Below are 25,833 nucleotides of genomic sequence, written 5' to 3' on the forward strand. Positions count from 1 at the left end.
ATAGTCTTCGTGTGACGGCCTTCATCGGGGTCCTCCCTTCTCCATCTTTCTGCAGCTCCTGCAGTCTCTAAATATTTACATCACTTGCTGTTAAAACAAACAGTCTGATTTACTCACATTAACTGAATTATATGTATATTTGAGAGTACAAGTCAAATTCAATCCGATATTGAATCAATGCTACCTCGCGCAGCATTAACTACCTACACAATATTGCAGAGCGCTCAATCAGGAAGACTGGCCCCCCCAAAAAAAAAGAAAGAAAAAGAAGAGGAAATAAAAATCAGCTTCCTCACATTAGATCTGAATTTCCCTGCGGATCCATTAAAGCAGACTATGAAATCTAAAAAAAACAAAAATCAATTTACCTTTTGACTCCATAGGCCATGTTCAGCAGATTGTCCAACCTTAAAAAAACAAAACAAACGCCAACACACATTTTAATATGAAGAGAGCTTTATAGGAGGTTGATGCGTTTTGACAGGATGACAGAGATGAGGAATAGTTCTGATTACAGTCAGTCGTTCTACTCAAGAGAATCCTAAGACTTTTATGTGCATTTTATTCTGTTGACTCTACTTGTTTTTCCAATATTCAACCTACACAACCCGGGAGACATTCACTTCACGAAGATGGTAGTTGAAGCTGAAAATACCGCAGCTTATTACACAAATTCTCTTCACACAAATCATCAATGAGTGGACTGAAAAGCAAATGTATTTTTGGATTAATGTGTACATTTTATTCCAATCATGCAAAGACTTTCAGCCCATCTGCTGTATTTTCCACCAGAGCATTGCTCATCTCATTTCCACATTTGTCAAAATCTGCTCAAACCCGGATTGTGTCGTAGGCCTACGTCTGCAACAGGAGGAACACAGCAAAGTTATGAATGTGAATATGGGGATGAATTATTCTGTCCAGAGTATTGATGAGCTCCAACACAGAATATGTTCGCTATACTGCTGAGAGACAATTTAAATGCTAATTTCAAAAAAGCCTCAGAGGGTCAACAGAATCCACTCCACTAGCAGTATTAACTAAGCTGGCCTCTAATCAGATTTTTAATGGTTTTTTTTTTTTTCTTTCTTTCTTTTTGGTGTGCCCCTTTTACCTGAAGCGTTGTGCCTGCTGTGCGAGGGGTCCTGGGTACCTTCGATTGGGTGACTGATACAGCTGGGACAGCAGTGCCTGGCTGGTCTTCTGGCTCGGGTTGTTCGCAAACTTCACTGTAATGGGTTCGGTGGCACCGGGCGGCTTCTGACAGTTCAGACCCTTGATGGCCTCCTCAGCCTCAATTCGCCGGTCAAAACGAATGAAGCCGACGCCTCTGGAAACACCTGTGGAGAATACGCGAGCTTCAGATCGGCCGTATGTTGGCAAGCTCCTGCAGTTTGCACACCACCGACACCACGTAAACGGTAACTTCGGGGTAGAAGACCCGAGTTTCCTTATCGAATACTAATATGACATATTAATGGTGCATTAAAAAAAAAAAACAGCACAGATAACCGCTGTGAAGGTGCAACACTATTCTACCATACTGCAACGTTTTGATCAATATTTAATACTAAATCGGATAAAAGTGGGTATGTGAAGATGCCTGTTAATTAAAAAAAAAAAAAAAAAAATAAGAACAGTTTGCTTTGTCTAGTTCCCTTTTAACTTTTCAAAAATACAGACCCTCTTTCACTTTGATGTTTTACAAAAAAATTGCTAACATTACCTCGACATCAAAGTGGGATTCAAATCAAGAAACGTGACACTAGAGGCAGCAGCACAACCATCAGTGGTGATCCAACACAAATGAAGAGCAGGGAAACAGGCAGCCGGAGAATAAACAGAGGAGGTGAAGAAGTGGATTTGCTTTGACTGAGAACCAGCAACAATACGAGGCTTTCCCTTCACAGGACGCTGGCAAGCCAGCAGAGAAGAAACGAGAGCAAAGACCGAAGATTGTGACGAGCACCACGTCCCAAGATGGCGGGGGGAAAAAAAAAAAAAAAAAAAGGTTAAAATATCACCAGATCAGCAGCATTGTGGTGACTGTTGCTAATAAGTTTGTGTGAAGTGAGAGTGATTTACGAGAACATCAGCACGTTAGCAACAGCTGGCTGTTTTGGATAAAACTCAAACAGCTACAGGTTCCTTTAAATATACTGCAGCAATTAGATATTTTAAGAATATTTACAAATTATTCCTTTAACTTATTTACCTCTTCCTGCCCTCTCGGGACATTCAGGCATGTCATTAGTCTTTTGGTCTGGTTTCTTCCTGCTAATGAGCTCCAGTGTCTTTTGCCTTTTACAAAGTAAGAAGTCCTCCACTTTGCTCGTGTTTCCACTTCTTGGCGTTTTCATTTTTTGTTTCTTGCCAAGCGTATTTCTCTTAAACCTTGTGCTTTTTGTATTTAGCATGTATTGCAGGTTGTGCAGTATTTGATTCAATGTTTTAATTCTCACGCATTTTGTCACTGTATTAACAGCATTAGAAAACCTGAGCCTCTCTGCATCAGGTGTTACTCTGTTAGTTTAGGAGCAACAGCAGGTTTGCGATTCCTGCTTTACATTTTGGTGGTCTGGTGTCCCTGCAGCTGGATTACAGGCTGAAAGTAAAACTGGAAGTGGATTCTCCGGGAACAAGTGGTTTTGTGTTTGAAAAATAAAGACAACCGTTCCCATAATGCATGCCGGAAGGAATATTACACTGGGACAAAACCGCTGGGAAATGTCTCGGTGAACGATTCTGTTTATTAGTGTTTCACGTCACAGTGACAGCTGAAAAACAGAGAATAGAACTGTTCTAAATGCATTTCATTTCTTGCCATAGAACAGGCATCACACGTATACCTTTGGGGATGGGAAGAGAAAAGGGAGAATAAAGCAAGGGAAGGTAAGTGCAGGCAGAGGGGAGATTGGAGGGGAAAAGAAATGATGAAGCATTGAGTCCTGCTACTTTACACCCATTTTCATATTCTATCTCTGCATATTTATGAACACCTCTAGTGGAAAATTGCATTTTTTTTTGTGTGTTTGTTTTGGAAACCTCATACCACCACCTCTGATGTATTTCTCGGGCTTGGCTGTGTCATTTTGTTCGGCAGTCTCGAGGGAAAAGGAGGGACGAAAGTGGCAAAGTAAAAAAAGGAACAAAAAGAGGAGGAGGGGTGGGGTGTGTGTGTGTGTGTGTGGGGGGGGTGGTGGTGGCTGTCATGTTGCACTCACCAGTCACCTGGTCCACCAGGATGCGCGAGGTAATGATGCGTCCGTACTGAGAGAAGAGCTGCTCCAGTTCTTTCTGAGTCATGGTTTTTGGCAAGCCACTGACGTACAAGTTTGCATCTCTGATGGAGGCGGAGCTTGGACGCGCATAGGAAACCTACAGGTGGAGACAGTTCACATGACCACCAATTACAGCCAGCTCCAGCACACGCAGTACTCAACTCAAATACCAGAGATCAGATCAGGGCGGGCTGTTCATCACCTTCGTGGCTACACTTGTTCAAACTAACGCGAGCAGAGCAGATGCTGTGACCCATTTATAGCAGAGAGGATGGAAACACACCAAGTCTACTGCGAGACCAACGTTGCATCCACAAACACACCGACACAACTCCTCTCAGTTTGCATTGAACAACTATATTGTTTATCAGGACACAAAAAACACAGTGTTCCTCTCAGACAGACAAACAAGCAATTAGTATTTGTAGGATTTAAACATTTAAATATGACAGGGCAAACAACTTTCAAAGGGGTGTTCAGATAACATTAAAGATAATATTGATATGAACGGAAGCTTTCAACACAATGACGTCAAGACTTGTGTGAAATTCAAATGGTAATAAACACAGGTTTGATCCAGGTGGCACAACTTGAAGCCAAACCTGTCTGTTACATTTTACAATGTTCCAGGCCAAGAAAAAAAATTCAGGTTTATCCCAAAGCTGTGGGACTCCGTTATGTAAGAGGAGAAGGCGAAAATAAGATAATGGAGTTTGGTCTTAGTCAAATGCGGTTTCTCCTCACATCATTGCCTGCTTCAGCAAACATCTCAGTCATCGACTGTATGTTGCAAATAAACAGACTTTTAAATTTGCTCAGATAAGGCAAAAACGAAAATGTTCCCTTAAAGGGAGAAACACTTTTCTCTGGGGTGTTGTGGCACATGAAAATAAGGAAAATAAGACAACGGCAATATAGAAATCACTTGTTTTGTTAACGTCTCTTCATCCAAGCCAGGTTTTCTCCTTTTTAAATTGCTGCCATCATCATTTGGGTTCAACAACAACAAAGTGGTGCATTGCAATAATGTGTCTGCTCCCTGTTGTGCATTTGTGAACATCTCTTTCTTTACTCAGTGCAAACTTAAGAATGACTCCTCCTGGCTAAGTAGACGGTGACAAATCTGCCCGTCCAAGAGGAGTTTAACCAACATTTTCTGTCCATCAAACTCAGAGTCCTGACAGAAATAGTTGCAGCATCAGGCCTGTCTAGACAGCTCTTATTTAAATATAAATTTAACATGTCCTGAATATTGCTGTAGACAAGAGCAGGGAGGCTGCCTCTTAAAACTAATCTTGCCCATTCCTGTCTTTGAAGTCAGGACATATTTGGAGACCCGCAGCACCAGGACAGACACAGCAGCAGCAGAAAACCCCCCCCCATCTATACCCTGACGAGTAACAGAAAACAGAGGGGGACCAAAGAATCATCTCCCAGGTCATGTGGATCGATACGTCGTTGCACCCGAGGATTCATTAATTCCTTTTTTCTCGGTGCACCGTCACATTTTCAGTCATGTGGACATTTATCTAATTAGATGAAGGAACCAAGACAGCTGACGTTTTGGAGCTAATGTAAGATTTGCTTTCTTTCGTGGAGGAATGAATGACAGAGTTAGAGAGGCAAAAGAAACAGGACAGTCACGAGTCTGCTGCATCTTCCTCTTCTCTGTGTGACGGCTGCAGGTTGTTCCGACTCGTTTGTACCGCAAATTAGTGTCCGAATTGTTATCATTGTAAACTGATTCAAGTCTGGGTTGGCAGTCTCATGCAATGCCTGCATGGAAGAAAAAAAAATGTATTCTCAAAAAGCCTTTCTGTTTGTAGCCACAGGTCAGGAAGAAGTCCACCATAGAAACATGCCTCGTACCGAACCTGGAGGGACGCCTGATGGAGTGATCGGAAACGCTGAAGCTGCCTGCCCACAGCCAGGCTTCTCCTGCTTCTCCTGCTTCTCCTCATCCCTGCCTTCTGCCTCCTCTCACCTTCACACATCATTTAATGCTAATATTTGCAAAGTATATTCCTCCACCTCACTAGGGTTTATTTGCACTTCTGACAGAGCAGCCAGAGAATTTTGGATGCGTGATACATAAAGAAACGTTCCCATGTTCTACTTTCAGAGGAATGAACTGAGGCAGACGTGGAGAGAAAAGATGTGCTCCGTTTGATACGTGGAAATTAAGTGGCGAGGCTCATAACACGCCGTATCTTCCACTGTCATAACATGCCACATCTGCACAATATTCAAGTGTTAAATACAGAAATAATCAAGCGTACAGCTTACAAATTTGGTGACATTCAAACGTGGATTTTCTATCACCAAACGTGTTTGTGCCCACAGACATTTGCTCTAACACCGCTCTGCCCGATATGAGAAGGACAGCTCCTTGTAAGGCCACTGTGAGAAAAAAAATATATATATATATCACATCTAATAATCTGGCTCCACCATCCACAAATCCTGCAGCACTATATGAAGCAAATGAGTTTTTCCACCAGCGCATTGAGAGCTACATTGCCTGATGAATGCTAATGGAAGCCACCTCCCTGTAAAGGCATACAGCAGAGCTACAGCACATGCAACCATAGAAACAGTTCTGCTCTACTTGAGGCCCGAGCAAAGCCGCCTGTGCCCAGATTAACAATGGGCTCCCTTTCCACCCCACATTGCTCCAGCCTCATTATACTTCGACCTAGAGAGCTAGACATGAGCAGCATAACTTGATGTTTTTTTTGTTGTTGTTGCAACCGGTCATGAATTGTAACAGATACGACATCCTACCTTGATGGTTTTGGTCTGAAGTCTCAAGCCATTTAAGGTATTGATGGCTTTTTCTGCGTCCTTCGGGTCGACATAATTCACAAATCCATATCCTAGGCTCTGCCCTGCAAAAAAAAAAAAAATTTAAATAGAAAAAAAGAAAAACAGATTTAGGATCACACTGTGTACAAACTCAATTGTTTGCAGACAATGTACAACTAGCAAATATGGTTGAGACAGCCTTTTATGACTCACCGGTGAATGGCATGATTACCGGTTTACCGCCCAAAAATAAACTGTCAGTAAAACCATCACACAGATTAACTTTACTTTTTTTTTTTTTATCTGGCAGAGAACCCACAAGGTCACAAAGTCCTTTTTCAACAAATATCTATTTGGCTTCAAACCGAAGGCAAATTCTCACACCAGCTCTTTGACAAACATATTTTAAATTAAAAATGACAAGCAGTTGCTCTGCTTTCACACCAACTCGTCTATGACACAGCGAAGTAGCCGAGGCTCACCGTGTTCCCCTCCCTCTGCAGTTTATCTCTAAAATGTACAATAGATTGACACCCACTCTTTATGTGCAATTCAATTTCCTCCACCCACACTGCTGGGTTTCTCCGCAATTCCACTGCCGGTCAAGTTCAGCAGCTAAAGCAGTTTCATCTTATCAATACAGTAAATACAGAAGCAACCTGCATTTTCTTTGATTGAAGTTTAGTTGTCATTAGATAAATACTCCCCGTTACTCATCTCCATGTTCATATAGCTCAACTCAAAGCACAGCTGCTGTCATCAACCTGCTTTTAGGTCTGTTTTATCATTTTATCATCGTTCCATCGTATAAAAGTTGTTTCTGCAGCAACAACTTTGTTCTCCTCAGGAGAGATTTCCTGCTCTTTGTTTCTTGTTCTCACTCCCTTTCTATTCAATTACACACATGGAAAAACACAGCTCCGCTTCATGAGGTAACAGTCAGTGACAAACAAAAGGCATCATTGAAAAATAATTTGAAGTCAACTATCGATAATTTCAAACAGTAATTGTATGTACATTAAAAATGTAATTTCAGGCTTCAGCTGCAGACGCGAGTGCAGCACAAAGACAGAAGAACGGAGGAAAGAGTGATGCTGAAGGAGCCGGCGGACGACAGCAGCAGCAGGAACACGGAGAACGAAGATGGAGTTTTGTTAGACTGCAAAGTGCACTTGTCAAGAACTGAAAACGGATTGCTTTAAAATAAAGAGCAGAGTCACTCGTGCTGTTATCACTGGGGAAAAACAACAACAACAAAACAACAACATTTGTTTCTTTTGTCGTTATTAGCCGATCCGATTCCTAGTCAGCACGAGCAAATGACATACTGTAAACGGTTTAGATATCGTCACAATACACAAATTGGATATCAATTATTCACATATTCGGCGTGAGACTTGTTCAGGGATCCAAACAATCACCCTCATAAAACAGTCTATCGAGGCCTACGTACACGCACTCCCGCAGTAACAATCTCTACCCAGAAACTCCCGGCAGTGCACCAGCTGTTATCCATCCAATGCTGTTCGGGTTAGCTTTCAGAGCTACGCAGACAGTGTGCAAATTTGATGACATTTTTTGTACGTATACTCGTACCGCACGTTTAAATCTGCCTTCCTGTACGGCAAGAACCTTCATTGCCGACACGGTGTGGAGTTTAAACTAAACGTAAGCATGAAGCCGCTCATAGATGCATGTACATATTTAAACTTGAAATTGATATGTCCTAGTGAGTAATCCCTCTCCTTAGGGTAACAATAAGGTAGAAAAGTGAACACACAAAGTTAAAGCAGACTATCGGGTGAAAACAAAAACTTTACATGAAGTAATAGTTGCTGACTCGGGCCCAAGTCTATCGGCGGAAGCTCTTGGTTGAATTTTACCCAGTAAAAATTCCAATAAAGTTTCATCCAAACAGGATGGCTGGAAAGGCAGAGTTACTTCGTACAGCTCTAAAGCTGATATCGCACTACTGACTCTAATTTACATTAATACGTTGCACTTGACTTAATAGGCTTCTTTTTTAATTTTTTTTAATTGCATTTCATATGCTAATGAGTCAAATGTGGATATTTTTCAAAAACAAAATGTCAGTGCATTTCGTAGTTTATCTGCTGTCCAAAAAGCAAACACCAAGCGTGACTCCAACGTAGAGGTAGATACAGAACCCTCATTTCTTCTATAGTTACACTATATTAGAAAAGGAAAAAAAAAAACACAAAATAAAAACAGACACCCTACTGTCAAATACTGCTTGCAGCATTGCTGTCAAGTCTTCTCTTCTGCACAGCTGAACGACTGATATTCATCCATACTAGTTTTATGCATCTTAGCACCATGAGTCACTGCTCTCACGGGTTGTTCTGCTGTGATCAAGTAAAGTTCATAAACTTAATTTCACCTTGCATGTCAGGGACTGTTATAGCCAGGAGAAACACGCCGAGCCTTTGAAATGAGCTGGTGAAAATGACACTTTTACTTAAACCTGGAGGGCACATGCTGCACATGAGCACGCCAAGCCTTATAGAGACGCCTTCCTATGGCGTGTCCACTATCTGCCACATCCACTGTCATATCTAAATTTAGCTTTCATTAAAGAACAGAGGAGACGTACTGGGATACGCTTTGAAGCCGAGAGCTGCACCCCAGCTTCCAGTACGACAATATACGGTCCATAGTGGGAGGAAAAAGACACAAAAAGACTAAAGCTGCTTCTGCGGCAGCAGCCAAAGAGTGAACATTTAAAGCAAAGAGGAAGCATGCATCTCTCTGGTGATTACTTAACATCTGATGTAGCACCAGTACACAGATGTAGGCTGGTTTAAATCCATCGCCACAGGGCCACAGGAGAGACAAAAGCAACAGAGTCTGGAGGGGAAAGCTTTTTTTTTTTTAATGTAGAGCTGAAATCAGAGCACTATTCCTGAGAAATGACTTGGAGGCTTTGAATAACATTAAGGGTCTAATTCTTCCCACCCCAATTCAAGATTTTATCAGCTAAAAAGGATTTTTTTTTTTTTTTTTAAAGAAATACTATAACTGCTAAATGTATTAATAGTATGCTGGTTAGACTCTGTTGATGTGCAAAGATCACTGTAAATCCATTATCAATCCATACTGCAGCGCGTATAATCAAAATGATAGCTGATGAATTCCTGCAGTGACAGAAGGGATTAATACTTTTGTGAGCTTCAATTTATTCCAGCTGGGGCTACGTATACATGTTTTTACATTTACTTAAATAGAAATGTGCCTTCCTTAAGTGTCCTCTTTGACAAGTATCTTCTGCCAGCTGGAGAGCTAAGAACTCACTCACTCCAGTTGGCATTTGTATTTCTTCAAAATAAAAATAATTACTTTAAATCAAGTAGCTGTTGACACCAAGAGCCTTTAAGAGTTTGCCGTAACAGACCACATCTGCTGGTGCAACTGTCATCCCTTATCCAATCTAACAGGAGTTTAAAAACAAAGCAAACAATTCATTCTTCACATTAATGGCTTCCTGTTATGACGGTACATGCTCAAAATAATACTAATTAAAAGATACATTGTTTATAGATGTGTAAAACTTTCCAACACTGACATGACTGCGATGCGATGCGTGGACATGCACAAATCTAACAGCTGCTTTTATTCCACTAAATATTAAGTTCGGAAATTACAATGGCAGCTTAAATCAAAGAGCAAGCCAAATAAAAACCTGACATATTTACTGTACTGTTTGAGGGAAGGATAGGAAAACACTAAAAGCAAGCAATTATTTTTGCTGCTTTAAACAAGTTTTAGCTTCCTTTGAATATATTAACTAACATCAAAATTAAAGAATATATAAATTCTAATTGAACTGTTACCAAAAACTCAAAACTGAGGCTCAATGACACAACAAGTGTGCAGCATGAAGAATGTAAATGGCTGTGGGCACTAAGAATTTGAAGGCAAGCGTGAACTCAATTAGGGTAGAATAGAAATCTGGTTTCCCGTTTTAGGTTCAATATTATAGGATCTGTTGGAGCACTGCAAATTCTCACTGCACAAAGTTGTCAACGCAAGTTGGTAAATTTCTTGTTGCATGTTTAACTTTAATGTCACATTATCAGAGTCAAAACAAGCAAAAAGAACAAGAATAATGTTTGTGAGTGATTCATTCTATTTAATGGACTCGGAACTTGTAAATTGACAAAACATGAACCAACTATTTACAGCCTCGTAAACAACTTGCTGCTGCCAACAATGAAAATCAACATTTAAGGGAGGGCAGATCTACAAGGTCAACCAGCCTGGTTAAACACATCTTCTCTGCGTTTAATGTTGTTTGAATAGACAGTTTTTTATAACGCAACAGGCAGCATACAGATCGCAGCATCGGCGACGCTTTCTTCGTCAATTAACGTTTGATTGTTTTGATTACAGGTGATAACGGAAAAGATCAAACCTGATTTCTAAGCTGTAGTCTATAAATTCTAGTCATCAGATTGCCTTGTTTTCTTGCTCAAACCACGAAGAAGCAGTTATGCCAAAGTACTGAAACACCATTTACATTTCAACTGCTCCACGTTGAAGGCATGCAGCGTCAGGACCTATACGGTGCCTCAATCATTTCCACTCGAGGTCAGGCCGATTTCAAACAACTCGTTTCATTTAACTCTTTGCTCTTGAATTACTTGGAGTGCTACGTTCACACTTGCTCGACTAAATATGCAACCTATCAGGCGGCCTTGTTTACGTTCAATCACCCAAGCAGGCTGTGCTCAACACTGATTTTAAACAAGGATCACTTGTCAACTCAACTCAGCCCATTTCACACATTAACAATCAAATGCAGTTTTTATATGCATGGCTACACGAGAGCATTTTTTTATCATGCCAGACTTAGCACTTGACAATTTTCATCATCACTGCATCCAAAAAGTCTGAATTTAGTAAATACATAATAGGAGCCTCGGCGCCTTCCATCCCCGCAAACAGACCCCCCTTGGCTTGTGGTCTACCCCCGACTACAATTTATTTCCAGACACGTGAAATATAAAAGCTCTGAATTTGTATGTAGATCACTAGCACTGTGCCACTCCAATTGAGCCAACACTCAGTTTTATCTTTTAAAAAGGAGATCTTTACAACAAATGTACTTATAATGGAAATGCTTTTCAGAGAAAGCTTAAAAAGAGGCAGCACAGTGTTGTTATAGAAGCAAGGAGAGAAACGGTTAAACTCAACACACTGAGAGCATTCGACAGCATTTATTTATTTATTTAGCATTTAGCATTTAGACAGCAGACTCGAGGGAACTGCAGCAATCCCGCAAAGATAGACCTGCAAATAATGGTCAGCTATACATAAGCAGTGTGAAATATTTAACATTATGAATATTTCAAAGCCAGATGTGGCTGGGTGCACATCTTCCATGTTAATTTAATGAAGGCGATGACATTGGGAGTCACAGAATAAAGACAATCTATGATCAGTCCGCGTCCTCCAGGATCATTACAATGAAAAGATCTGCTCGCCCAACACGGACTGTTGATGTTTTAGGACCGAATGCAAAAGAAGCAGATGTGTTTGGTCTCAGGCACAGAGAGGCTTCATGCACCTGACCATTGCACTGCGTTATAAGCAGCAGATGGAGAGGAAGGTCTCGATAACCTTGTTCCAAACCATGAGTAGGAAAACAAAATATATATATACACACACACAGCAGCAGCCTCAGCCATTATCGACCAGCTCATGTCACAAAAGCCATGCCAGTGTGCGCCTCTGCCATTAAAACAACCCGAAATCATTTGTAAGTCCTCCAACTGCAATGTCCCCAGAGAGACTGTTTTTTTGGGAAATATTATATTTCCACACGCTGAAGCACAGTATACAGCAATTAATATCAGTCCTTATGCTACTGCTTGTAGGTTTTATAGTGAATACTATGGGAAGAATGTAATGTGCCGGCTATTCTCCACTCCATACCGAGATCTGGAAAGATTAGGAGGACTTTCAAAATGACGGCCACTGCATTTATTGGAGGGTAAACCAGGTCCATCATTTGACGTTTGACTTCAAACGTACGGAAAGAAAATCATATACTGTGCATGCAAAAGAAAAGCTTATGGCATGGACAACACTGTTACAAAGGGCCCCACCGATACATTATGTAGGTTCAACATGCACGTTAACATGCAAAGGAAAATATTTGCTTTCATTACTTTCAGCTTACATTAAATATATTTTATATGAAAGTTCTAAATCCAATTAAAAATGCACATATTTGCCACCAATAATTTCAGAGCACAACGCATCGGTAAGGCCCGAGGGGTTAACCAGCCGCAGCAATGCAAACGTGTCTACGTTACCTGTTATTTTGTCTCGAACTAGTTTACAGGACTCAATTTCTCCGATGCTCCCAAACAAACTCTTCAGCTCCTCCTGGGTCATGTTCTGAGGCAGATAGTTGACTATCAAGTTAGTTTTACTGTCCTCTATGCTCCCTGACTCTACAGGTGAGGAGCAGTTGTTTGACATTGTTGAAGGACCGTTGCTTGTGTTGTTGCAAGTTGGCCCATTGGACAGCTGTGTTTCCATGGCAGCAATTACCTGCTAAAGAGACAGAAAAGAAAAAGAAAAGGAAAATAAAATAAAATAAAAAAAATAATAAAAAAAAAAAAAATCAAGTCAAAACCACATGCTAACAAAAAATAAAAAGCACCACATTACCAACAGTTAAAAAAAAAAAAAAGGACGCTCTTCACACATTAAAACACTGTTTCTACTCTACTGCTTATTCTCAGATGCACCAAATTAAAAATGGATTTGTACCTCAACACAAGACATCAGACAAACAAGCTTCAGGAAATGCATCAAAAGTACTGGTTGTCAAAAATATTCTGGATGTTGGGCAAACAATAAATTACACAAATGTGAGTTTTGCATACCTTACCAAATCTAACATATTACATTGTATATTGCTCCAGCAGGATGAATAAAAACAAATTAAAAAAAAAAGTTTAAATTGGTAAAAAAAATTTAAATTGCATAATGAATTCCCTCTCTAGTATTCATAATTGCTGCTTTTCTTTCTGGGAAAACAGAAGAGGCTTTCTACAAAAAAAAATAAAAAATGTGAGGTCTATTAAATTGTCAGAGGCTCAACCATTGCTCAGAATATTGACATTACTAAGTGGCATGTTTAAACATATCTTTCAAAGATAAATGTGGCAACCAAAGTGAAACACTTCATTCGGAATAAAATAAACGACGTTTTGTTTCAGCACCAAATTGGCAGCCATCAAACAACAGGCCCTGAACAATAGCGTAAATCAGTTAAGGTAACCAGGAACAAGTTAATGCATGAAGAGTCATCCTTAATTAACAGATTCACCATGTGCAGAAAGCAGATCGGTGTAATCACACCATTCTCCCCATATTATTTTTAAGGAAATCACATTTTGACATTTTGAAGTGATTCTATGAGATAAAACATATCAGAGAAGACAGTGGCAGACAGGTTTAGACCACACCAATACAGTCAAACATTAACAACTTGGGAGCTTTTCATACACAAACCCCAAATGTGCCTGAAATCCAAATTAAACAGTTTAGTTTGAACTGAACATGGGAATATGACTGAGAGCTAACATCATTGGTATGGCCTGAGCACTGAGAACAAAAAGCGGGCCTTCTGCCCAAATGATTTCAAAAATAAAAAGTGCCACCGACCCCAGTCCAAGGCTCAGGCGCCCACGAACCACTTCTAAGCAGAGAAGCCACATCGCACAGTCTGACTGCCATGTTAGTTTGGAGTTGCCGTCTGAAAATGTGGACACAAAAAGTACTTCATGTTAGATCAACAAGAACAAAAGCAACAGTCAGAGATGATCACATGTCAATGTTGGGGTGGGGGGGTGGGGGGAGGAGAAAGAGAGGCTATATATTTTTTTTATAACTGGCTGTCCATGCAGATTGGTTGAAACCAGGGAGAAGCAAAAGGCGATGTTTCACTTAGTCACAATTCATCTACAGTAAGGAGAGAAAAGCAGAACCAAGAAGTGTAGGGTGTTCAGTCAACAGAGAAACCTGGCCACAACAACGGGGACAATAAGCATGAGTAACGGCAATTGGTCAAATTGATGAGGGTGTCGCACAAAGATGCTCACTGAAATTGGAAAGCACAAATCAATTGGTCTGTGAAGACTGCTCACATCCAGCAACAGAGCTGCTGCTTAAATTAAGATGACACATTCCTGCATTTGTCATCCGGGCTCACACACACACACACACACACACACACACACACACACACACACACACACACACACACACACACACACACACACACACACACACACACACAGTGTGAAATAATCTACAAATTTACTTTGTCTCGACATGCTCCTACCAAGAAATACTAAACGCTTACGACTAATTAATTCAGGTGAGACAGCGCCAGAGTTCACCAGCAAACGAGCCTGAAACGAAGACTTATAACCGACTTAAATCACTGAAACAAATGGTTCAAATGCCACGGCATTTTCAACGTCTATTAAATGCCATCATTTTTAAAACAATAGTAAACCATAGTAATCTGTTAGATTATTCTACGAGCGCTCACCACGACCATGTGAACCAAATTCACATTCCCAACACTGCCAGCTCTGATATGAGCGCCACAATAGCAACAACTACAGTTAACCATCAAAGGGATGAATTAAAATTTTATAACGGAGATTTAACATCCGGGTCACATCGACGCCGTTAACAGAAAATGTATTGATTTGACCACGACACCAAGAATTCTCATTGTGTTTTATACAGGACATTTTTTTATAGTAGCCACACTTGCAATAAAAACGCTCCCCAGGCATCAGAAGAAATTATTACATTTTTACAGACCTTCCACCTGTGCTAATCAATTTCCAGAGTGAGAAATTGTACAAGGACTTCTTGTATAACCAAACTGTGTATTGCTAGTAAAAGAAAAAAGCAGCATACAGGCGCACCACCATGTTAAACTAAAATAAGGTAGGCACATTTTAAATGTCACATTTTTTTTTTTTAACCATGTCACTCTCCTGTACTACAGACATTATGTTTTACCTGCATCTGTAAATTTAAAGTTAGAGATAAACACAGACCAGATTTGTTTTTTAGGCTGCAGGCCGCTTTTCAAATTTGTTAAAAAAAAATAAAAAATACCTCAGATGACTGAGCATGTAACACCCTATTTTTCAATTTCTTTCACTTTGTTGGATGCATATAGTGAAAATGTCAACCTGCCATAACCCAAATGCAAATTGATTTTCTCTACTCGAGCAATGACAACAGCATTGCAACTGTCAGGCTGACAGGTAAAAACCAATAAACCTGATCAATACGTCTTAGTGCATAGTCAGGGAAAAAGAAGTCAATAGCAATTTTTGTTAATGTATCATACTCTGCCTTAGAGTGGGGTGATGTCTGAATTAAACATTATAATTCTGTTATGAGTTCACAGAAAGCATTTAATAGATTCAATTATGTATGCCTTCTTGATTGCACTGTTTTATGTCTAAATGCATCCATCTGGAAAACACGTGTCCTTTTACACCTAAATTAAAAAAAAAAGGAGCTTTTCAACCCCACTGACATTTTCTTTCATTTCATTTTTTTGTATTCACAGTAAATTCAATCTTGAGCACATTGGTTTCATTTTTTTAAAAACAGGACTTTTCTTTTTTTGTTTACTTCTTTTCTCTGTTCATTGTGTTACAACACTGCCACCATCAGATGCAGAGTGTCCGTGGTGCATGGAAGTCAGTGCTGTCAACTATTTTTGAAAGTCCAAAGCCCATTTGAAAGTAACACTGGGCAATGTTGCATGCTAATTTGCATGTTAGTGATGTAAAGTCAATTTAATTAACAAATATACAAAAATGTTTACAGTTAACAGCAATAAGACCAAATTAACTAGTGTTATTACAAATACCATTTTTCAAGCTGTAATATTATCAATATGCATCAAAATATGCCTCCAATTTCCAAAACGTTATCCAGACTTGTGAATTGAACACTGAAATGCACTCATTATACTAAACTAAGCAGAGAGAGAAAAAAAAGTGCCAGTACGAAGTGCACTAATCAACGCACCCCGAGCATTCAGACCAAAAGCCTAATCTGCCTTCGGGACAGGTCGTCTACATGTGACAGCTTTCACTTTCAGGCAGTTTGTTTTTCCTCAGTCCAATGTGACAATCTAGATTTTGATCACTGGATGATTACTTTCCCCTCATTTGACTGTAGCTACCCTGACTGTCCTCGCATCCTTCGTATCAAGCAAGCTGTTAGAGGGAAAAAATAAATTTAAAAAAAAAGCTAACTTTTTTTTTTGTGTGTACCCATTGTTGTTGAGTCCACTGTGACAAGATCACAGTGGACTCTCGCCAGTACTTCAATTGAGTCAGCCGTGTCAGAGTAGTGAAATCTGTGCAAAACCCGCCACACAAAAGTGCATGATCAACTAAATTTCAAATCCTCCCGTGTCAAAGACAATATGCTCATCCCATTGTTTCCAGATATTTGGCAGATCAGAATCCATGTGTAAAATGGCGTGATGCTCAGATTACTGAGGGCACGCGTGGAAAAATACACCGTACAGTAGCAGCCCTACTTAACAGCTTGCCATTTCATAATAGCTGTGCTTACTGACTGACTTGTTCCATCTTAAGGCCAGTGATAACTCAATTTGTCATTCAGAACTGCTGCTCGTGTTTCATACGGTTCAATAAGTTCCTTGAGTTATGTTTTTTTTTTTTTTAACCATAAATTGAAAAGAAGACGAAAAAAAAAAGCTATTTAAAAGACATCAGTTCAGGCTGTGAACTTCGTGAACATGTCTTTATTTTCAATATTTTAAACAATTGGAAAAAAAATGATCATTCCAAATCTCTCCCAGGAACATGCTGCACTGATCACATGCAACATTTCTTTTCAGTGAAATTGTAAGGATGACTGCAAATGCCAAGTTAATACTTCCTACTGTGGAAGTTGGACATTCAGGCCAACATTGCTTGCAGGTTGGACAAGACATTCATATGGAGATGTGTTTTATTTATATAATACATCCATTCTTACCATAATAATTTTCCGGCTTCATAATGTACTCAACATAAACTGCAGCACCAACGTTGCATTGCACAAGCACAAATACATGAGTCATTTGATTCACTGGCGTGTCCCTAATCCAAGGTCAAAACCCACTGACTGCATAACCCAAGCAAAAATAGAAAATACAGCCACACAGCAAACAGCTCTTGCCCACATGACCTATACATTTCACTCACAAGAAGAAACAAAACCCTCAGCAGTGTGCATGATTGTGACGTGACAGATGAACTGGAGAACGGCAACATTGAAAGTCTCAAAGACAGCCGTGTTTTCAGGGCGAGTTTGAAGTGCTCTTGACACAGTACGGTTACCGACAATTCACCACACGTCTCAGTGAAGCCAAGTCTCATAGATGACACCGGTTATCCGTCTTCACAAAGCTATCTCGTCACCCCACGAGTTATTATAAACATCAACAACAGCTAAGCATCAAAATCTTGTCTGGATATTCAAAAACTGCCAATTCAGCAATTTTTGAAAGTGAACCTCGTCGCTGGCGTTTTTCTTTTTGACACCGATTGTGTTGACTCTTCACCTGCAAGAAATACGCTTAACCAGGAAGGCGTGGTGGATGAGCGAGGTTCATAAATGATGTGCATGATGATCTGTGTGTGACCAATTAGCAATCCTATCTGTGGTGTGTACAGACTATTTCTGTTAAGTCTTGCCTAACAACTGCTGTTTTTTTCCCTGGATTTTTTTTGATGCAGTACACAGTGTTGTAAATATTGCAAGAAGGAGAAGTAGTAGGAAACTAGTTAAATGGAGAGCTGCAGGTTACAGGCACGTATTGTGGTTTGAGTACATTTAAACCTTGGGGGGTATAAATACGATAGCTATGATGCTATCTGAGAGGGTTTTGCGATATTAAACAGTGGCTGCTGAGATGGGATAAAAATTTAAGTACTTATTCCATAGTATTTACACTGAGGTAGCATTTACCATCTATGGGTGCATCAAACTGTTATGACCAATGGTGGAAGCCAGTTAAATATTGGATTTTATTAAATTCTTCGCATCATTGCGATGAATACGTATTTGTCAGCGATTTGATTTGATGATAAGGTATACTTTTTTTTTTTAAAGAAGCAAATATTTGTGCCTGTTATTTCATCCATAAAAAGTTTCTCAATTGATTTTCCAGAACATTTACTCTATCACAAAGTTGTGATATAAAAATACCCATTACAAAACAGAAGACTTTATCCATATTGTCCACTACCACTCTCTCAAATAGGAAACTACAACCTGAGGATATTATGTCCCGGGGATGCAAATTATTCTTCAATTCATCATTAACGTCCCTCATAATCTCAGACTCAGTTACTGGAGATGTTCCAGAGACATAACGATACTGGATTTTTGGGAAAGACATCAATATCAGCAAGCAAAAAAAACCATCTGATTTATACATTGACTTCATATTGAACAAGTATGCACATGGATAAATCTGATAGGCCCACATCTGCCAATGAAATTATTGGCCAATCGATAAATCGATCGGGCTCTAAAATGCTCCATACGGAGAATATTAACAGCAGTAGTGTTATATTAAGTACTACAGAGATATGTTGAACGGTTCAACACTGCATAGACTACTCTCACTACACGTAAAGAAGACTAGGATGCAGTTTTTGTTTAAATCTTGTTCTACTCCAGACAACAGAAACTTAAATGTGAATATATCAATATTGTTTCCCTATCAAAGGGGAAAAAAAGGCAATGGACTATATTACACTGTTATAAATTATATCAAACAACAACCATGATATGCCATTATACAGCTAGTATTTGATTCTTGCTATTCCTAAAACTGACTAAAAGATTTTAGTCTATACACAAGTTCCAAGGATATTCGCTTTAGGTCCACAACATCCTTACGTCCTATAGATCGTACGAAAGTTTGCCATTGGATTAAAAGGACTACCAACTGTGGCAAAGTACAGTCAACATGACACCGAATACACGGCAAGCGTTCCAGTCGCAGAAGGCTGGAGTTCAGAGCTTCACCGGTCAACTTAACCCTCCTGCTGCTCTTTCCATCTGTTATTTGTCTCAAAGTGAAACCAGTCGAGGACTGCAAAACTTTTTTTTGCCATTTTGTTAACATGACTGAAAGGGCACAAGGACAGACATCTAAAAAAAAAAAAACAACAAAAAAAAACATACTGTACGTGATATTCAGCCAAAGTTTTTCCATTCGCCAAAAATTGCAATTCTAAGCAGCGATCTGCTCCACGAGCCGCCTCCACCACATCCACAGTGACAGAGAAACACAGGCCACAACAGAACATATTGTTGCTGGAGAAATTGACTTACTTCAATCTCCATTTCATGTGTTTCACCTTTTATTCTAAGTACAAAGCTCAAACACTGGCTATTGTCCCACTTGAGATAGTGCCACGAGGCAAGGAATATTTCATTAGATAAACACTTGCAACAGGGAGCTTGGCAAGACGCCGTTCCCCCCCAAAAATTGGAGTCAAGTCTTTCCGTGTGTGCAGCCAGCCAGCAGACTCCTCTTAGTGCAGGCATCTTGTTCCCCGAGAGGCCATGCCTCACCGTTTTCATCAGAAACCAGGCCCAGATAAAGACCACAAGGTTCTTTTTTTTGTTTGTTTTCCCATCGTTGCTAAGATAAAAACCCATCCACTGTGCAGGCTGCCTTTTAGGACTCATTAAAGTGGAGCGTGTTTAGTTGTTGGTACGTTCAGCTCCAACAGCATTCTCGCAAGGGGGAGAAAAGGCTCCGCAGACAGTGGCGCCGTGGGGAAAAGTGCAGGAATTGGCAATTCAAATACAGCAAAGGCTGCCGACTTCTATACCGTTACCATGACGTAACGCAAAAAGTGCAAGTCACGTTCAAAATCTGGTCACAAAGACGAGGCTTTGCTTTATATTCAAGCGGTCACATTTTGTTTTTCGTCTTAGCCATGTGTCATCCTTCCACCTCTGAAGCTGGTAGTGCTGGCTCTGTTTTAGCAGCTCACTGATTGTGCTAATTAATTACATGGAAAAGTGACTTTGAGGGGGTGGTTGGGAGCAAGATTTCACAGCTGATCAAATTCAGCTGAGGTACTGCTGAAAAAAAAATCAACTGATGCTTAATCGATCACAACCCGCGAACATCTCGTACCTGCATCCCGAAAACAATTAGTCGATTGGCAAATCTGAAGAAAATGATTATGAAACCGTTTTTTATCATGAATTAAAAATGTAGGTTATTTTGAGAAGACCGGTGCCTGTTCAATGGCTCTAATGTGATGTTATGCATTTGAATTATTTTAAAGTAAATATTGTTGAGGTTTGAACTTTTAGTCAGACAATTCAAACAATGTGATGATTTCACACAAGGTCCCAGGAAGCGTGACAAGCCATTTTTCTCAGCTATCTCCCGGTCTATGTACTAAATTAACAGATTAATCAGAAAACAACTCAACACATCATGAAAATAATTCCTGGCTGCAGCCCTGATCCTGATTTGTGTCATTACAACAAACGTTGCCTAAAACTATGAATACAGAGCCTCTTTCAGCACCAAATTAAAATCAGTCCAGTCGACGTGTACGAGTCACAACGGCCACTTCAGGATACTTTGACTGTCCTTTTAGTTTAAATTAACAGCACCACCAGTAAAGGCCATCAAACACGCGAGTCTGATTCGTGAAGCATTGTGTGACTGCCATACTTGAAAGCACTGCACTCCACATCAGTCAGTCTGTACACTTGTGGTTGGACTTCCTTGTCCTCCCTCTGCCTCGAAGGGGCAGACAGATATCTTAATTCGTCAATTTCAGGAATTATATAAAAAGCTGCGCTGGGTAAATAGCTTCTTTTAGATCTGTCGTGAGAAACACAACATTAATGGAGGGAAAAGTTGCAGCGGGACGAAGCTTTAAGATTTTGACATTAGCTCATTTCCGGACCCGACTGACTGTAGAACTTTTTTTTAAACTCGAACCTGAAGCCAAGTGAGATGAGCATGTACTGATGTGACACTGAGCACTTAAAGCGAGGAGGCACGAATCTCTGCTACTACCTCCTTGGAGGATTAAATTGACCAAGTATGCGTGACAAGCTGCAGAGCACAGAACTCCAGAGTGCACACGCTGACATGCACAACCTGTCCTTGAAAACTAAAAGCCCACAAGTAACGGTTCAAAATATCCCAGCTGAAAACACAGATGTGACTAGTCTACCCACACGCTAAGTGTACAAAAGGCAAATGCTAGAACAGACAACACTGCCAAACGGTCCCGACTATTTGTACCCTGATGAAACAAATACAAGGCGCGATTATAAAATTAACTATTAGTCAAGTTATCTTTTTGCTCAAAGTCAGTCAACTTTATTTTCATGCGAACTGAATGGGGTTTTCACGCAGTTGTATCAAGTGTACCTCAAATTATTTTTAAACAGGAACGAGTTTATTTTTCAATCCTGCTGCTGTGACTTGGTGAATAACACTTTTCACAATACCAATTTTATCAAATCCATCTGAACAAAAACAAAAAAACTACATTCAACATTACGGTACAAATCTTTAGATTTCATGCGTTTAGAGGAAAGAGAGTGCAACCTCGTTTTTTTGTTTTGTTTTGTAGCTCCAATTTACAGATGTCCCCTAAACGCCTCACATGCATGCTATTGATTGATGCTAGCTAGCCAGCTGCATACAGATTCTTCCAGTCCCCAGAGTTTGTGCAGCAGACAGATCTCAGACAGGTGTGTGGTCAAAGATCAGCTCGACAAGCATGAAATAAGGTGCCCTAAAGTGAGATTTACTTAAGTAGAAACAGTGATTTGTACCTGGGCAGGTCACCCAAGCAGAGAATATCTATGGGAAGCGCTGAATTGGCTCACTTGAGTCTGTGTTGGGATTTATTCCTGCGCAAAAGGAGCAAAACATATGAATTTTAAAGATCATAACGTATTAGTGGGGATGTAGCGTGGGTGTAAAAATGTTGGTACTGAATGGCACGACATGATCTTTTTATATTAGGAGGTATTGAAGCGATTCGGTCGGTGCCATAAAAGCTCAGTATCTACCTGGTCCACTGAACTCTGCAAATCAACTTAATTTGCTGATATGGCAACACCGATTGTACATTTGCATCACACACACGGTCTCTTAGGTTTGTCTCTCGGTAGTCCACGTATCAAAACTCTGCACAGTGCACCGTTTTATCTTTGCCCTGCCGCTCTTACTTGCAAGTCAGCTGTTACTTCAGCTTAACATTTAAAGACGAGTAAAAAAAAAAAAATGTTTCTATAAAAGATGGACTCTTAATACTTTGACGAAGTTCGTCCTGATGATGCACGGCTACATTGGGATGAGAACAGGGTAGTTATGCAGCAATTCCCTCATGCTAACCAGAGCATGTCAGAATAATACTGAAAAGTGATGCAATTCTGGGTTATAATTGGCAGTCTGCCTCCGAAGTAGAAGTGCAGGATTTCTCCCCGACACTTTTGGGGGGGGGGGAATAATCCAGCAATGTTGGGAGAATAAAATCTTTGAAAAAAAAACAATACTACTACAGAGCTCGCCTGAAATAAAGTCAGTTGGGTGGATTGTATTGCTCATGAGACTGCAACTCATGTTCATCAATATTGACTTGACCAGAGGCGTTTTATTCTTTCTGGCTTGATGCTGTTAGAGAAGCAATGCACCAACATCAATTTGTCATTACATGTGATTCTTCATATTTGCTCATCCGTCACCATTTTCTGTTATTTCTTGAAAGTATATCGTCAGAAGAAAAAGTCTCTCTTTCAGTTCCCTGCAACTGTTTAATACACAACAATATTAGGACTACATCAGTGCCAATTCAGAGGTGCTGATTAGTATTTAAACAAAATTGTATTTGATGTTGAATGTAGTGTTTTTGACAATTTGACACATTTACATCTCAGCTATTTCATCATTTTCATCTGAAGGTCTTAATCTCCTAAAACTTATTTTGGAGGATTTTACAATTCACAAACAAAAACATTTTGGTTTCAGACATCCAATCTGCGGATATTAGGAATAAATGTCTAGGGAGGCTTAAACGGCACCGAGTATATTTATACCATCGCTGCTGATCGCAGGTCTGCACACTCATACAGGAACAAACCACGCTGAACACCACAACACCTTTAAGAGCATGAGACGTGGCTATCTTTAAAAGCTGCTGTGATGCAGTGACAAGGTTCAAGGGCAATGCATTGCTGGCCTCCAGTAATGACCCACACATGCAGAGGGAGGGCCACCCTGTGGCCAACAGACAATAAATGAAAACGGTCCTGTGCAACATCCACAGAGCCCCGACTAGCTCAACCGCATCGAGGGGAGCTGAGGGCGAGGCCACGGAGAGAAGAAAGGGGGATGGGATGGACGTTTAAGGAGGACAATGGGGGGAAAATTGCTTCTTTTTTTGTTGTTGTTGTTGCTGCTAAAGCCACCCACTGTATACTAACCCAATTCTGACAGCAGCACGCATTGCTGTAGAGAGCACAGTGATGAGTGGCCTGTGGAAGTTCACTCACTGTCCTGCATTTTAGTCACTCTGTCAGCAGCCTTTATTTAGAAAGGCTAACGTGGGGGCTCAATAATACATAAAGACAACCGCTCTCATCTCTTGTCCTTCTCAGGAGCACAGAGGTTGTTGAAACTGTAGACGTTGCATGAACAGAGAGGAAGGAAAAAAATGCCTAAAAGCAGCATATATATATATATATATATTTTTATATATATACGTTACATACTTGCGAACAGCTCTGCAGTGACACTTCATTTATATCAGGATCTCTTGTGCTCTCAACATTACTGAGATGAATGGAAAGATGTCCTACTATCATTACCTAACTGATAGTGCTCCTAAAACCATAAAATACCAGAAACAAAATAAATGATTAGGGTGGCACCTCTGAATAAAAATGCAATTATATTTTAAATCCCCCACCGCATATTTAATCAGGTGATTTGACAAAAAGACCACACAGACAACTACTTTATCAGCATTACTCATCTGTTAATCACATTACTCGTACAATATGATCAATCTAAGAGCACCAGGCATCTTCGCTCTGCGTTTTAAAACAACCATTCCTTTTCCTGTCCGCCTTTATCCACAGATGTCCCTTACTTGGATAATATCCTGGCGAATTAACCTGTCTGGCTCTCAGCTGCTGACTCCACGATATGTAATCTTTCCACAACCGACCGACCGACCGAGGATCCCTCACCGCTGACTACCCCTGCGGCTTCAACAGAGTCCCTCAAATATTCAACAACCGTAAACGCGTACAAAACCAAGAACGCAAATAAACACCTTTCTTTATACTGCAGATTACAGTCTCGACAAACACGAGCAGCTCTTTTGAGGTCTGAAACTACAACGAACAACACACCGCCTCTTTACTTGGGAGCTGAATTATCTCTCTCTCTAAAAAAAAAAAAAAAAACATCTTTCCTGAGGATAACTGGCATGGGTAATGGCATCACCTGCTACGAGATCAGGCGGTAAATTAAAACTGCAACCATTACTGTCAATTATCACACACCACAAAGGCAAATACAGTTTCATTTACTGGGTGATACAAAACCCTCACTATTAGTAGAACAGTAATAGTGTATACACAGCGAACAAATTCACAGCCTAAACAAATATTGAGCTCATTTCTGTAGTGTTAATTTAGGTACTGATGAGATTACAGCAAAGTATTTTGACGTCACTGGCAATAACCGCTGCAAGAGATTAAACCCTGCTATTTTGTTCAAAGCAAAGTGGGGGAGGGAAAAAAAAAAAAGGTTTTTTTTAAAAAATTACATCCATTGTTATGAAAAATAAAAAGGTAAAGGCGAGGCATTTCTAATGAGGTGAAGCACAAGGTGAAGCCGGTGGAGGAAGGGAGGGAGGGGGGCAGAGCGGAGAGCTGCCATGTCTAATTGGCTCATCTGCCACACCTGCGCTGCAGCGGCCAAACTGCGCAAACGGAGGCCAGCTGAAAAATCCCCCAAAATGAGAATAAAGAGCCCCCCCCCTCCCTCCCTCCTCCCTCCTTTGAACGTTTATTTACTTCTACCGGAAAAAAAAAAAAAAAAAAAAAAAGAAATTAACTTCACATTTTAAGCGTGAAATCTTCCGTTTAAAAGTTTCCAACTTCGGTGCTAATTTCAATTAAGGTTTTACGCGCGCGGTTGTCGCGGGTCGGACTCGGGACTTGACGCCGAACTTTTTTTTGGTTTGTTTAAAGTTTTAACGTCTCAGATATCGAAGCCGAACCGCCCCGGATTTAGTTATTCGCTCGGCGACGAAGTTTTAGCGGCTTTTAACTTAGCCAACACCGGACCAACGTCAAGCCAAGTTAAAACACGAAGTATTTCCAATGAGGTTCCGGAGCGGCGCGCTGCGTCCTGCTCGGTGTTTTTTTGTTTTGTTTGTTTGTTTGTTTGTTTTTGGAGGGGCTTTTGCTAGCTTAACGCGACGTTTTGTTTTCTTCCTTCTTTCTTCTACGTTCATTTTTCGACGGCATTTTTTTTTATTATTATTATTTTTTTTTAACACTATTCCTTCGAGGTGTCTTACCTTGAGGTGTCGTAACGCCGCTGCGGGTATTTATTGGTGTAAAGCGTGGG

The 25,833-nt window shown here is 40.3% G+C and overlaps 1 protein-coding gene across 4 annotated transcripts in view; it reads right to left on the reverse strand.

Moving 5' to 3' along the window:
- Window positions 1-25,833, reverse strand: part of elavl2 (ELAV like neuron-specific RNA binding protein 2) — a 32,065-nt gene that overhangs the window by 4,368 nt on the left and 1,864 nt on the right. Inside the window, exons 2-7 of one of the 4 annotated variants that reach the window (XM_069705075.1) lie at window positions 13,788-13,878; window positions 12,425-12,665; window positions 6,066-6,169; window positions 3,225-3,378; window positions 1,115-1,340; window positions 369-407 (exon numbers count right to left, since the gene is read on the reverse strand). In XM_069705075.1, coding sequence (XP_069561176.1) covers window positions 369-407; window positions 1,115-1,340; window positions 3,225-3,378; window positions 6,066-6,169; window positions 12,425-12,665; window positions 13,788-13,859 — 836 coding nt within the window. In that variant the 5' untranslated portion in view covers window positions 13,860-13,878. Of the gene's footprint in view, window positions 1-368; window positions 408-1,114; window positions 1,341-3,224; window positions 3,379-6,065; window positions 6,170-12,424; window positions 12,669-13,787; window positions 13,879-25,833 lie in introns of all 4 variants that reach the window. The other 3 variants (XM_069705076.1, XM_069705074.1, XM_069705077.1) reach the window with 3 other exon arrangements.

This window comes from Brachyistius frenatus, unplaced genomic scaffold (genome assembly GCF_029030835.1).
Source record: "Brachyistius frenatus isolate BFR_SWC_R1_liver_20210118 unplaced genomic scaffold, ASM2903083v1 Contig_54, whole genome shotgun sequence".
Lineage (NCBI taxonomy): Eukaryota > Metazoa > Chordata > Actinopteri > Embiotocidae > Brachyistius > Brachyistius frenatus.